The following is a 14246-nucleotide window of genomic DNA, read 5'->3' as shown; positions in this document are numbered from 1 at the left end:
GCAGTGGGAGGACATGAGGTCAGTTCAAGCCCTCACTTCTCATTTGTGTCCCCCAAAATATCCCTTCCATGAAGAAAAACACCAATGACACTGAGAATTCTCATGATTTCAGGAGAGTACACAGAAAAATGGGAAAATACCTGGCAAGCACGGCAGGGCTTAAAGAACAGCACAAAAAGGTATCAGGCCCAGGTAGAGACCTTTCTTGTGCTAGAAGATACTGCTCTCAAGTTAAAAAAAGATCACACAGAGGTTTTAATAGTGTTACCAGTAGAGATCCAAACTATTTTGATAAAAATGACACTAAAGTTCTCGAATGCATTGCCTGAGGAACACTTTTCTGCAGAAGCCATAAAGCAGATGGTTATAAATGAGACTTATTTCATGGGCACCATTTAATGACTGCAAATTCCTTTAACTAAAAATCTAATTTTATCAGAGCATAAATCACATGCTTTGAAGGGAAAAATTTGTTTCGGATTTTCCATTCCTTCCAGAAAGCTTCTTCATGTACCCCTTTACACAGCACTTCATTAATGCAACACAACAGTTTTATTTGCCAAGGTTCACTTTTAGCACCTATTTTCCTACTTTTTAATGTTTAGTCAATTGAGTACAGAGTAAAAGGTCTTTCTGTTCTGTAGCTGAAGTGCCTGATCACTGTCATGTGGAAATCAATGTTATGTGTTTGCTTCAGGATTGCCTTTCCCCAGCCACGCAGCTACTGAAAAACTGCATCTCCTAAAGACCAGTGTCATCGAGTGTGATAACTAATTCTACCAGGATGAGGAAAGACAAAAATCAGAACCAAAATCCAAGGCAGTTCAGTGCCTGCTGTCACAGAGCTTCACTCCCCTGGAGCTGCTGTGTGTGTGTGAACCTGAGGCAATTTAACAACTGCTTTGCACAAAGCCCCTTTCTGCTCTTACAAAGGGAATGCCAGTCTCTCAGAGGGCAGCATCTACCTGTCCTGCCAAGGCATAAGAGCTGGTTGGTGTTTTATCTCCTGATTAATGCTCAGTCATGGGCCCACGGATGAGCAGAGCACTGGGGATAAATCAGATTTCATTCAGAGCAAACACAAGGCACCGGGAACTTCATTGTGCAGCGTTAAAACACAACACCACGGAGGGAACACACAATATACAACAGTGCTTGGTATCCAGGGTGCTGCAAATGGGTTTACTGACAGTCATTAGTGAGGGATTCAAGCAGCAAAACCACTGTCAGGTTGTTTAGTACAGAATCCCAGAATGGGTTGGGTTGGAAGGGACCTTAAAACTCATCTCATTCCATGGGCAGGGACACCTTGCACTGGACCAGGTTGTTCCAAGTCCTGTCCAACCCAGCCTTGGGCACTTCCAGGGATGAATTCAGTATTTAGAGCTCTGTCCAGAGCTTTGCATTTCCCATCCCTTTCTGTTCCTAACCTCTGACCCACAAACATGGAACATGGACCACCAAGGCTGGCACCAAACAGGTACCAACTGCCCTCAAGCACAGCAACCCCCAGGATAACCTGGCACTGGTTTCAGTCTCCTGCCCTTAATGCTGATTTAGATTTAGTCAAAAGACACCCCTTTCTATCAGCAGAAGTTACCACGGTGGACTTTGTGAAGAAAACCCCACCAATTAACACATCAGGTGGAAGAGATGCAGAAGAACAGGTGACACAACCCAGACCCACAAATTTCCTGCACTGCTGGCCCAGAGCAACCCCCTTAGCAGACCCTTTGTGGGAGACACAGCAGTGCAGGCAGATAAATCAAAGCCAGTCCCTGCAGCTGGGCTCACACTGGGGCTCACAATAAATCAGCTGCCACCTCTGCACACCCCAGGGCTCCAGGGAGCTGCTCTCAGGCTCAGCCCAACTGCTGCACTACTTCTAAATATACAGTCCTGACTCACTTAGCAAATTAATAAAGAACTGTCTCTTCCTATTAATAGATTATCATGCCAGGGATTTTTTTTTTTTCCTCCCTTCAGAGCATTCTCTTCCTTATCTCCAGTGAGGGGTCAAGCAAAGAGGGCAGATGTAGATGGGATATTGGGAAGAAATTCCTCCCTGGGAGGGGGGGAGGCCCTGGCACAGGTTGTCCAGAGAAGCTGTGGCTACCCCTGGATCCCTGGAAGTGTCCAAGGCCAGGTTGGATGGGGCTTGGAGCAACCTGGGCTGGTGGGAGGTGTCCCTGCCCATGGCAGGGGGTGGAATAAATGAATTTTAAGGTCCCTTCCAACCCAAACCATTCCATGAAATGACACCCAGCACAGGGCTGGTGAGACACTCTGCACATGGGCTGTAGCATCAGCAGAGGTTATGACTAACACACAGCTTAGCCTGACAATCAGGATTTTCTGTTTACAACCAAGAACACAGAACATTTTCAAAAACCTCACTAATCAGGCAGAGAATATCCACTTTTTTTTTTTTTGATCAGGCACGTGGGAAAAAAAAAAACAGATCACATGCTCCTGGTTTGAAAAAGTTTGCTACCAGCACAGACACTGGCAATTTAGGTTTGTCCTGTCTGGTATAAACACAGAGAGAAGCTCTGATGTCTCACATCACACAGGATCATCTGCTCGGCCATACGGCAGCTAATTGAGGTAATTGCTGCCTCTCTGATTTTGCTCACTGCTATTTCTGGACTTCAGATGAGAAACCCAGGTACAGCTCCATAAATTTCCACATTGTCATGGGGAAGCTCCTGGGATGGCTGTTTTTAGAAAGCCCAAATTTGCAGATGTAGCCTGGCTAATCTAAGGAACTGATAATTCCCCTGCTTGATGGTACAAAGTACTTTAAGTAGAACTGTCTTCCTTTAAAAACTACTGCTGCAGCCTTTTATTTAAAGGGAGAATATGCTAAAAATTAGTCAATATTTAGTCTTTTAAGGTTAAATGGCTTCTGAACAGAATATCACAGTGTGACCCTCTGCCACATCACAGCCAAGTTAAGACTGCCTTTGATTTCTTTTTTTATTTGCAACATGTTTTACTCTGCTTTTATTTTCTTCTTCAGAAACACACCAGCATTTCCCCATCTAGGTTTGATTTTTCACAGTTGCACCTTGACAATCCCTGATCCTGGGCCATAAACCAAAATTCTTCAAATTTTCTGCTATTATTCAAGTATGCAGTGCCTGCTTTGCCCCAAGTAGCACAGCATTCACATTTCTTAGTACTCCAAGCATAAGAGCATCCCATAAGATACAGCATTTATTAAATCCTCTGAGGACACAGAAGAAGGTAGGTGGGGTTCAGGGATGCAGAGAAAGGACCCCAACAAATATATATATAACAAACAGTCAGTAGACAGATATTATCAAAACATTCCACAGCACCTTGAACTGCAGATGCTCTGATAGCCAGCACTCAGAGCAAAAGCTTCTCTACAGGGATAACATACTAGTTAAGATTTAGACTGCTCCACAAAAAAGCAATTACAGCTTGTTAGAGATAGCACTTCAATGCAGGTAACAGGGAGTGAATTATCACTACATACCACAGTGATACAAAAATAAACCTCACTCTTGTCTCCATGTACCTTCATTAATGCTTAAACAGGAGCTGGAGCCCAGTACAGATTTAAGTTCAAATTTGATTCTTCCTTTTTTTTTTCTCCAAACTGAATGAAAAGCAGAAAGAACACTGACATGGCAAAGAACACACGACTACTACTAATAATTAAAATAAGTACCAGGATATTAGATTTTCAACTGCATATAAAATTGATACACTGTGCCTGTCTTACTCCAAGCTCGTGCTCTGAAATTGTGTCTCTATTTGAATTAGAAGCAAAATCTTCTGATAAAAGTCTTTGCAATTTTGTACCTTGCTTTCCAAAACATTGTTTTCCTGGTCTGTTGGGTTAGGAAATATGACTTTGCTGGGGGAAGGAGCAAAAAATCATCCCTATGACTCCCTTGCTACTCAGAATAGCCTGCTGTGGTCTTCAGATGCAGCAGTAAGTGATGCAACATTGAAGAATCTGAATATAATGAGGAATTCCAGTAATAATTGATCCTCCAGCCAAGCACAGTTGAGGCTGTGAGTGGACTCCAGAGAGGTGCTTTATCCTGGCTAGGATGGCACTGAAGGGCTGCTCTGACCCAGCTGTTTGCAGGCAGAGGGAGGTTTGAGGTACATTTATCCTTGGAGGTTTTAAGCAGTTCAGGTGCCACAGAAACAGAACCACAGAATGGTTTGGGTTGGAAGGGACCTTAAAGATCATCCAGTGCCACCCCTGCCACACCTTCCACTAGACCAGAACTGCTCCCAAACCCTTCCAACCCAGCCTGGAATGCTTCCAGGGATGGGGTGTCTACAGCTTTGGGCAAGTAATAACTACTGAACAAAACCCACGGGCAGCAACCCAGCCAATACCTGCCAGCATGGAGAAAGATATGGTGCCTTGGAAAATGAGCAGGTTTGCTGGGTTTATGAGCATGAAAATAAGCATTGGTCTAACCACCCAGGATGCTCTGAGGTTGGTGATGTCATTTAAAGGCATAAAGCAAGACAAGGTATCAAACAGCAATGGGGAGGAATGATCAAGGTCCCTGCAGTCTCCTCAGGCTTCTTAAGGAGGAGAATGGGTGGCAAAAATAAATAAATAAACAAAAAAAAGGCACGGCATGAAAGCCAAATTAAAGCAATTAAGTATTTCTAGCAAACCACAGAGCTGTTATGGTTCTGTAGCCCTGAGCAGACCACAGGATGTCTGCCAGCCTTTGCTGGAGCTGCTTGGGAGCTTGGTGACATCCAAATATTTAACAATTCAGCACAAAACAACTACTCGTGTACCACAACACAGGATTATCCTCCACTTTCACGCTCTCAAGCTGGGATAACATTGCTCCAGCTCCCCACCAGCAGTGCCCCAGAAAACCTAACACACAATTTAGTTTCTGAGATGGCTCCTGTTAGAGGAGCTCCCTGCAGCACATGGGAGATCTGGGCTGAGGAAGTCCTGCAGCACTGCTCTGCTCCCCGTGGGCTGGGAAAGGGAGATGGAAAACCTGCCCCAAGAGCTATGGCAAAACCAGCTTGGCTTCAGCACACACAGGGAAGCAGCCCCTCCCAGAGGAAGCAGGGAATGGCAGAAGGAAAGCTGGCTGTCAGATTTCAATCTTGAATTAGATGCCTTTGCAAAATACCCCAGGAGGCTGAAAAAAAAAATCAATCTGAGCTACAAGTGTGGAGTTCCTTGAGAGACTGAGTGGACTAACACCCCTGGCTCCTCCAAATCCAAACTCCAGGGTTATTTCAGATCCAGGTTGTTTGTCTTTTTTCTACTCATGCTGGAAAGTCCCTTCACTGCCTCTGGCAACGACTCACAGAGCTGCATTTTTTAAAAACTCCTTTCTAAGCCAGCACAGAGCTGCCCATGACTCGTGCTCACCCCTAACACATCCAGCTTGACCATGGAATCAGACTTGCTGAAGGCAGAGGCAAAAACTCGTCCAAAAATACCCCTCTGCAGTGGTGACCTCTATATATTTAAGTATTTTGGCATCTATTCCACTCAGTAGGATTGAGTCCTGTGATGGTTCAACCCTGAGAAGCTGCACCCAAGTCCATGTGCAATGCCCAGAAGCTTCAAGAGCTTTCCAGCACCCCCTGGAACCAGCCCATGGGAAGTTTCACAGTGTAAATGTGACAGAGTATTCTCCAAAATTAACACAAACCAGGCAAGTTGCAAGTTTCCACTTCAAATACTAATGCTGTCCTTTTTTAAATTAGGTTTTCTATTTTAGCTCATTCTACACCATTGGAATTTCATCCTGCATTCATGTATTTATTAACTACCTAATCAGGACTACAAATATTCCAGAAAACAACCCTCTTCTCAGGAACACTCCAAAAATTTGAGGGGTGAAAGGCTGAGCACCAAGAAAAACACAGACCACTGCTGTGTTAGAGAGTTCATTTCTCATCAGAAGGACTGTAGAGTGTAGTCTTATTTTTCCTTTATAAATGCAAAGCACAACTGCAATAATTCTACCACAAACCATGAAGAAATCAATTTAGCAATCTGAACATAAATTAAGCAACGTTTTTGATTCAGTCAACTTGTTCCTATGTAGATCAGAACAAGTATTAGTGAAGGTCAGTGACCCATACCCAAGTATTTGCTTTGATGAAGTTCACAGGAATTTTCCATCAGAGCACACTTCAAATTACTTGACCTGTAAATTAACCCTTTACTCGTTTCTAAAGCAATTTTAGTGAATTGCCAGGAGCATTTCTATTTGTGATTCAATGTTTTCAAATGCATGTTAATGGCTCTGCATATTAATCCAGCCATAAAATTTGGTGCCTAACAAACTTCTCATGGATGAGGAGCTCCAAACTGAACCAAGCCCAGCATCACTACAGAAGGATTTCAGGTGATTCTTATTATTGAAAAGGTGTTTTGGCTAAACTGTTTTCTGCAGGAGAAAATATCTGCTGTCTTCTCTCAGAAGGTGTTTATCTCAGTTTCCCTGACCTACCAAAAGCTGTGCTCAGGGCTTTCAGATTCATCTTGGTGTTTGGTGCCATACTTTTATAAAGACTATTTATTGTGGAAACAAGCTCTCTACACAGTTATTTTTTTCAAAAATCTGAATTATAACTCTCATCCCTTGAAGCTCTTTTAATTGCATTCTTTGTACATTCAGAATTTTAATAGTCACACTCGTTAAATTCTGAGCAAACCTGAGCAAACATTTCTCACTGAGATTCTTCCACCTCAAGCAAGATCAAGTAATTGGTAAAATAACATCACGGGTTTTAGGGAAAGATCAAATGAATTAGTGTCTTTCAAGTAATGTAATAGTTCTGTGATTTATGTTAAAGTAAATTATTTGAGTAATGAATTTAATTCTTCAGAGTAACTTTTTTCAAAAATCAAAACTAATATGCATTAGTGAAGAATGAGATTTTTTTCAACTGCAAAAGCATGAAAAATACTTAATTATTTTTAATAAAAAGGCAAAAGTGACCTGAGACTCTACAGGAACATGGTTAACAGAGTACCAGTGTATCACCTGAGCCTCCACAGCAGCAAAATAACAGTGAGGGTGTGGAGGGGAACTGTTTTTCTTCACTTTTACAGACCAGAGGATGGATAACTCCAGAAAAAAGGACACCTGAGACAGAACTCGGAACCTCCAACAGCACTGAAATGACTTTTGAGTCCTGCTAAGCAGCAAAGAGCAACTTTTTAATTGGCTTAAACTATAATGCAGACACTTGTGGGTGTTTGTAGATGGGATGTGACTGGGAGAAATGGGATTCTCCAGCTAGAACCAGATCCTGAGGCTTAAATAGATCCAATTGCAACATGAATCCATCAAGGGCTTATCATTAGCCTGGCATTGACTGATGTGTCTGCCAGGACAAAAGTGTTGGAGGCACTGCCAATTAAAAAATAGCCAAGGCTCCCTTTCCTGGCCTCCCCCACCACATCCCACTTTCAGAGCCACCACTTAGCAAACACATGATCATCAGGAACTAATTAAATAACTAAAATTGTTCCAGCATTCAGCACTGATTGCTCAAGAAAGCCACAGTTGTAGATTTTTACGGTTTTATTCACAAGTCTCAGCCTCAGACACGTGAAAACATGAGCCTAAATATTTCAGCAGGCAGCACTGAGCCCTGGGGCAGAGCCACCAGCCCTGCTGGGACAGCCTGCACCCAACCCCTGCCACACCAGGGACCTGCTCCATGCCAGCACAGCAGCCAGAGCCAACACTGGCACCTCCAGCACTGAAAACACCTTCAGCTGCTTCTCCATGAGCCCAGACTGAACATTGGGAAGGGCATCACTGCCCTGCCCTCCTGCACAGGAGTCCCCCCAGCCCAAGGGGACAGGCACAGGGGTGGAGGAACATCACCCCTTGCTACAGCCACTGTCCCTGGGGCCTTTTCTATGGCTTTGTGCTTCACAGGAGTTTCACATCACAAAGTCAGGAGGGAAACGCTCCTGGGAAGTCACTTTGCTGATTCTCTCAGAGTTATCTATGGCTCAGTTTTCCTTTTTTTTAAGCAGCAAAAGAGCTTTTTTTTCAGGTTTCACCTAAAGGTCCAGTGACCCAAGTAAAGAACCAGGACAAAGCTTGCTTATTAAATTTAGTTTCATTAGCCCCAGCAGCCCCAGGACAGAGCACCTCCACAACAGCCAGATGCCCAATTTCCCTCCCAGATGATGTCAGTATATCCAGTAAGTCTAAAACCTTCTGCTTCACTCTTTCTCACTGACCTCCTCAGTAGGTGTTTAATACAAATATACATGAATAAGCCCACACTTGTTTTTTGTTTTCAGCATGGAGAGCCTCAGCTCAGCCCCAAAATAGAAAGGCAAGAGCTGGAGCTGCAGCAGCAGCTGGTGTACGGTACCTCTTGGTGCCACCTCCCCGCGTCCGAGAACAGCCTCCTGCTCCTGTCCACGTCCATCCATCCCCTTGGGACCAGAGGGAAAACCCCGAGCAACACGAGAGAGCACCAAAAGCTTCTTGCTGGCATCGTTTCAAGTCTGTTGAAAACAAGAGAACATTCATGGGACAACCACCTCACAGCCAAACCCAGCTCGGGCTCAGTAACACGGCAGAAGCTGCAGCTGACGGTGTCCATTCGCACTTGGGCAGTGCCCATGGAGCTCTACAGTCCCACCCCACAGCAGTTTTACCCCAGAACTGTCCTCCTCAGGACATGCTGTTCCCACACAGTTCCTGCAGAACCAGAGTCCTGGGATTTCTATAACTACTGTGGCCAAAAGCAAACCACACCAAAGCACAATATTATGGTACCGTGGAGGCCAAAGGGTGACTTTTCTTCCTTCTCCAGAGCCCCCAGCAGCACAGGGTCATTCACAGTCAGGGACTCACACCTGTACCCTCAGCAGATCTTCAGGAAAACCCCAGACATCCATTTTGCTTCTCTGACCACTGGAGGCTCCCAGCAACATGACAGAAATGTCACTATATCACTATTCCCCTCTGATTCAGAGGGTGACGCTGCCTCGAGCAGATACAGCCACTGCCACACCCCTTGGCTACAGTCAGGTGTGACAGCTGACACCCAGCACACAGGGACACTCATTCTTCCTCCAGAGGGTCACCAAACCCACCCAAACTTGAAAGACACAAATCAAATGACAAATAAATCCTGCCTGAAAAGAGCTGACATGTTTCTCCAGTCATGATGGAGATGAGTCCCAACTGGGGCTGTGACTTCTCTGCTCATTTGCTTCTGTCCCAGGCAGAGCCATTTCCAAGCCCTGCCACTCATCCCACTCAGGAGCAGCACCTTTTCCCTGGCAGTGCCTCACCACAGCCCCACATCAACTGCAGGGAACTGGGAAGAGTCAAGCCGGGGTTTCCACCACGTCTGCATCCACTCTGAGTAGTGGTCCTTGCCTTGGGCAGGTTTTTTAATGAATTTGGAAGCAAAACCACTCCAAGTGGTGTCAGATGGAACTATGGTGTTCCACGCATCCCAGCCCTGCACTGGTGCCCTGCAAGCTAAGCCAGGAGCTGTGCTCCCTCTCAACTTTTTGGGGACAAGAACACGAGGTTGTGTCTTTTACTTTCTACCATTAAAATACCAAAGGAGTCCTGGAGCCCTTTCCATGGTGGCTGAGGGAAGTTGTGACCTTTCTCAACAGCTGTGGAGGATGCAAACACAGACCCCTTAACGAAGCATAATGACACTTAATGAAGCAGGCAATGGCATTTCTACAGGATGCAGGGCCAGGCTGCTGCCTGGGCTGAGCACACACCCCAACATTGCCTGCTAATGGCAAAATTAAGCCGAGCTGAATTAACTCACCATGACATACCTTGTCTTGACAGGACTCATTTTACAGTGTTTTCCTGCCGTGTGTTTGCTGCAGGGTATATCCAAGCCTCCTAATTTTGGAGCCATGACCATTTAGAGCGGCAGCGACTCAGCCTCAGCTATTTGGTTTGCCCAAAGACACCCCATCACTAGAGGGAGCACAGCCCACAGCACCTGCAGAGCTCAGGCAGTGCCTTTCCTCAGCACTCATGTAAACACCCTGAATGGGGAGCATTCAGGAAGAAATCAAAATTTATTAGGCTTTCTAAATTCCAATTAGAAAGCTCCAATGTAACGCCACCGGGGCTACAAATAAATGTTTAATAAACCAAAGTCACTCTATCAATAAGCGACAAGCACATTGTTACATTATGAATTGCTCTAGCACAGCAATACTGTTTCTCACATGTTTTTTGGGGTGTTGTTTGCTTTTTTTTCTTTTATAGAGGTATTTTGTATGCTCAGTCGATACCATCAGAGCAAATACAACTTCACAGTTCTAGAGACCTCTGACTCATATCCTGCTTGAAATTACAATCCTGGAGCAAAACAGGGCACTCGCGAGTTTAATGTATATTTAGTAAATAACTAACAGCCAGAAAACATGAAGGTGCTTGGATTAGGATCTGTGACACTGATGAAATGAAAGGGCAGCCCCCACCTGCTAGAAACTCTGGTGGTTTTATAAATAGAATTTGTAGAACATCTTTCTCTAGTCAGCTTAAAAATCACTTATTTTTATTGCATGCTGACTGACAGGACACTAATTGCTCTCACTCACAGTGAGAGAAGGACACAGTAATATAATATACATTATATATCTTAATAGCCTCAACCAAGCAACAAATAGGCACCATAAATATCAAGTGAGGATTAACTCTGCAGTCACACAGCATTTTCATGTCACTTCACTCAGCACCCCCTCACCCTGAGCTGAGGGGAAGGCTCTGTGCAGAGCCCTGCATGGCTGCAGCTCACAATCCAGCTCCTGGATGGCAGGCTTAAGTTCCCTGAAGTCAACAGAAAATCTCCAAGTGATTGAATAGATACAGATCACCACTGTAAATTTTGCAACCAGTTTCTTTCCCTTGCCTGAGGGAGGCACAGATTTGCAAGATGTGAGCCTGCATGGACACCACTGCCCAGATAAATCCCAAATAAAAACCTGCACATGGGAGTTGCAGCTAAACCTGAGAAGATTCTCAAGAGCTGGGGGTGGAGGAGGGAGTCTCTCACACATCTGCTTTTACCAGTGCATGTGAGCAGAGAGACAGATTTTAATCTGCTCCATAATGCAGGAATTCCTAATTTTAATGCTGTTACTAGAACTAAACCAGACTATATTGAAGTTGAGCATCACATTCACTTGTGACACATTTCCTTTGCTTCCAAAGCAGTTTTGGCTCTTGTGATAAAGAATATACTCTGCAAAGCCAAAAAGTTTACCTGAAGGTTGTGGTTTCTTCCTCTGAGCTAGAAGAGCCTCACAGCTCTCCTTGCAGCTGGCACTGCTCTAGCAAGAAACACTCCACAAGCACAGCAGCACCAGGCTATGAACTGTGATCTGAAGAAGCTCAAACACGAAGGCAACAATGGCATCAGTGACAGCAGAACACCCATCCAAGGCCAGGTGGGTTTGGACTGGCACCAACACACAGTGAGAGCCTCAAATCACGAGCAAATGGGTGCAGGGTCTCCACTCAAAGAATAACAGAAAGCAGATACAAGCCAAAGACAAGCCCAGGTTTTAGGGGACAGGTTTTGGAGCTACTCAAGCATCAAAGGTCACCTTGAAAACGGACAAGGACTGGGCACACTGAGTGAAGAACAGCACAAACTGTTCACAGCACTTCTGTGACATCCAACATGATCTGTCTGACAGCCAGATCGCTGCAGAGAGCCCACAACTTTCTCCTCCACGACACAAAAGCTTTAAGAATTCAATTATGGTGGCTATAATAAGATTAAGGAATTTGCCAAAAGCAGTTATTGGTTTTGTTTTCAGGGTTACTTAAATTGTGGCCTATCTGAGAAATTAGTGGTTTGCAACAGCTTTCAATAATTTCCAACAAGCTTCACATTAGAAAGAAAGAGGTTAAACTTAATTATCTGAATTATCTGTTGCTATAGCAAAAAGAAAGTGTTTGGACATAACTGTTACCTCTATACAAATTGGCTCCATTAACACCAGATAAGAATCTGGTCCTTAGTTCCTATCATCAACCTTCCCAATTGCTCCAGCCTTATCTAAACTGCATTTCTGTGGCTGACAAAATAATTTTGACATCCATAATTTCTTGTTAAGTGCTACAAAATTTTATAACAAACATGGACAGAGCCTTCCTAAATCTTCGTTTGCGAAGCCTAGCCATGATAATGATGGCTACAAAATTAAGGAGCAAATCCAATCTAAGGTAACCTTTCAGCAAGACACAGTGAAGCCAAATAATGATTTCAGTCAGCTGTCTGTAGTTAAATACTTAAAGTCTGGATGGGTTAAGAACTCATTGGAATCAGCTGTGATGTTTAAGTGCAAGCCCGACTTTTCATTTGAGCCAAAGCTACTTGAAAATATTTCATTTGATCCTGAAATTCCCCAGGACACTTCAGTGCTCCCAGCAGGAACCTAGGGAGCATCAATCCAGCAGGGATGCAGGACTAACAAAAAGCTCCTGAACCTCGCAGGGATTTAACCACAGGTTTCCAGGCTCGACATCCGAATACGTTTCAAACGCAGGTTTGCTCCGAGGTTACCCCTGGAGAAGTCCCGTTCCACCCCTGCCGTGACCCTCCTCCGGGCACGCAGCGGCGCGTCTGCAGCATTTCGGGGGGTTCGGGGACGCAGCCCCGGATGTCACAGCCGAGCAATCCCGCGGTTCCCATCGCTCCATGCCCGCTCCATCCCCACTCCCGGCGGGTCTCGTCCCTCCCGGCCCCGCTCCAGCCCCGTCGGGCCGGGCCCGCACCGCCCCCCGGCGGACACGGGGGGAAGCGCGGGCCCCACGCGCGACCGCGGCGGGACGAGACGGGACCCCCGCCCGCGGCCCCGCACACCGGCACGGGGGCACCGCGGGACACCCCGACCACGGCGGGATGGATGCGGGACCCCCCGAGCGCGTCCCGGGGCCGAGGGAGCCCGCCCGTCCCCGCGCCCCGGCCGGCACCGAGCGCTCGGGGGTCCGCGGCGGCACCGCGGGGCTGCACAGCCCCCCCAGCACCCGCGGGGACGGGGATGCGGGGATGCGCGGGGCTGTGCGGGGATGCCAGAGGATGCGCGGGGCTGTGCGGGGATGCGGGGGGCACAGCGAAGCCCCCGCGGGGCGCTCCCGGCAGCACTCACCTGGGCAGGGCGCGGAGCTGCAGAGGCGGTGCGGGGCTGTGCGGGGCCGGTGCGGGGCGGTGCGGACAGTGCGCGGCGCGGGCCGGGCCGGCCCTATTTGTGCTCTCCGGGCCGGAGCCGCCCTGACGTCAGCGCAGCATTTGCATGTTCCGCCCAATCCCGGCACCTGTGCGGGGCCCGGCACCGCCCCCGGGGGGGGCCGGGCCGGCGAGGACCCCCCCTCGGGGACAGCGGGGCCACAGGGACCCCCCCTCGGGGACAGCGGGGCCACAGGGACCCCCCCTCGGGGACAGCGGGACGAGGGGGACCCGCGATGGAGCATCCCGCGATGGAGCATCCCGCGATGGAGCATCCCGCGGGTACCACAGACGCGGGGCCGTCGGTGGGTCAGGACCAGCCCGTGCGGGTGATGCTGCCGACCCCCCCCGCTCCGCTGAGCTCGGGAGCGATGCCGCGGGCAGTGCGGGTGCCAGGCTGTCCCGAGCTGGGCGACAGGGCACAACTGACCCCTCGCCATGTGCCCGTCAAACGAGGGACACGCGGGATGCCGTGTCCCGCCACAGCGCAGCACGGAGCTGGAGCTGCTCCTGCTATCCCCACGTATCCGGGTTCGTACGGAAAGGCAAATGCTGAAATTCGTTCGTTCGCCTCGTCACCATCACATCTGGTTTCCAAAACAAACAAACAAACAAAAAAAAGAAAGATCAATGCAATAATTTCTCATTTATTTTTTAAAAAGGGCTGGACGTTTGCAGGATCAGAAGGCAAGGCAGGGCTGCAGAACCAGAGGGGGTGGGGTGTTCGTTCCAAAGGCTGCAAGGATGTTTAGGCAAAGGCAAAGGAATGCCCAGAGTTAACAACGGGACAGGAGCAGTCTAAAAGACCTGATAGAACTTGCCAATTTTTGTGTTTCTTCCTATAAAGAATCTTACAGCTGGATCCTGTGGAATTAAATTGGATTTGCCATTTGTTTCAGTGTGAAAAGGACAGGACCCCCCTGGTTCTGATGGTAAAGGAGACATGGGCTACTCTGGGAAACTGGGTCTGAGTTCAGGAGAAAATCTGCTTAATAAAAAAT

General features: G+C 47.1%; 1 protein-coding gene across 4 annotated transcripts in view; it reads right to left on the bottom strand.

The window, feature by feature from the left end:
• FSTL4 (follistatin like 4) overlaps window positions 1–13307 on the bottom strand; it is a 196875-nt gene extending 183568 nt beyond the window's left edge. For all 4 annotated transcript variants that reach the window (XM_051794063.1, XM_051794065.1, XM_051794064.1 and 1 more), the window contains exons 1-2: window positions 13169–13307; window positions 8389–8524 (exon numbers count right to left, since the gene is read on the bottom strand). In XM_051794063.1, the coding sequence (XP_051650023.1) occupies window positions 8389–8514 (126 nt within the window). In that variant the 5' untranslated portion in view covers window positions 8515–8524; window positions 13169–13307. The remainder of the gene's footprint in view (window positions 1–8388; window positions 8525–13168) is intronic.
• Between the last annotated feature and the right edge of the window lie 939 nt (window positions 13308–14246).

Source organism: Manacus candei, unplaced genomic scaffold, assembly GCF_025592945.1.
Source record: "Manacus candei isolate 608988 ecotype Guabito, Panama unplaced genomic scaffold, ASM2559294v1 h1tg000037l, whole genome shotgun sequence".
Classification (NCBI taxonomy): Eukaryota; Metazoa; Chordata; class Aves; order Passeriformes; family Pipridae; genus Manacus; species Manacus candei.
This window is presented reverse-complemented; position numbering and strand designations above follow the sequence as displayed.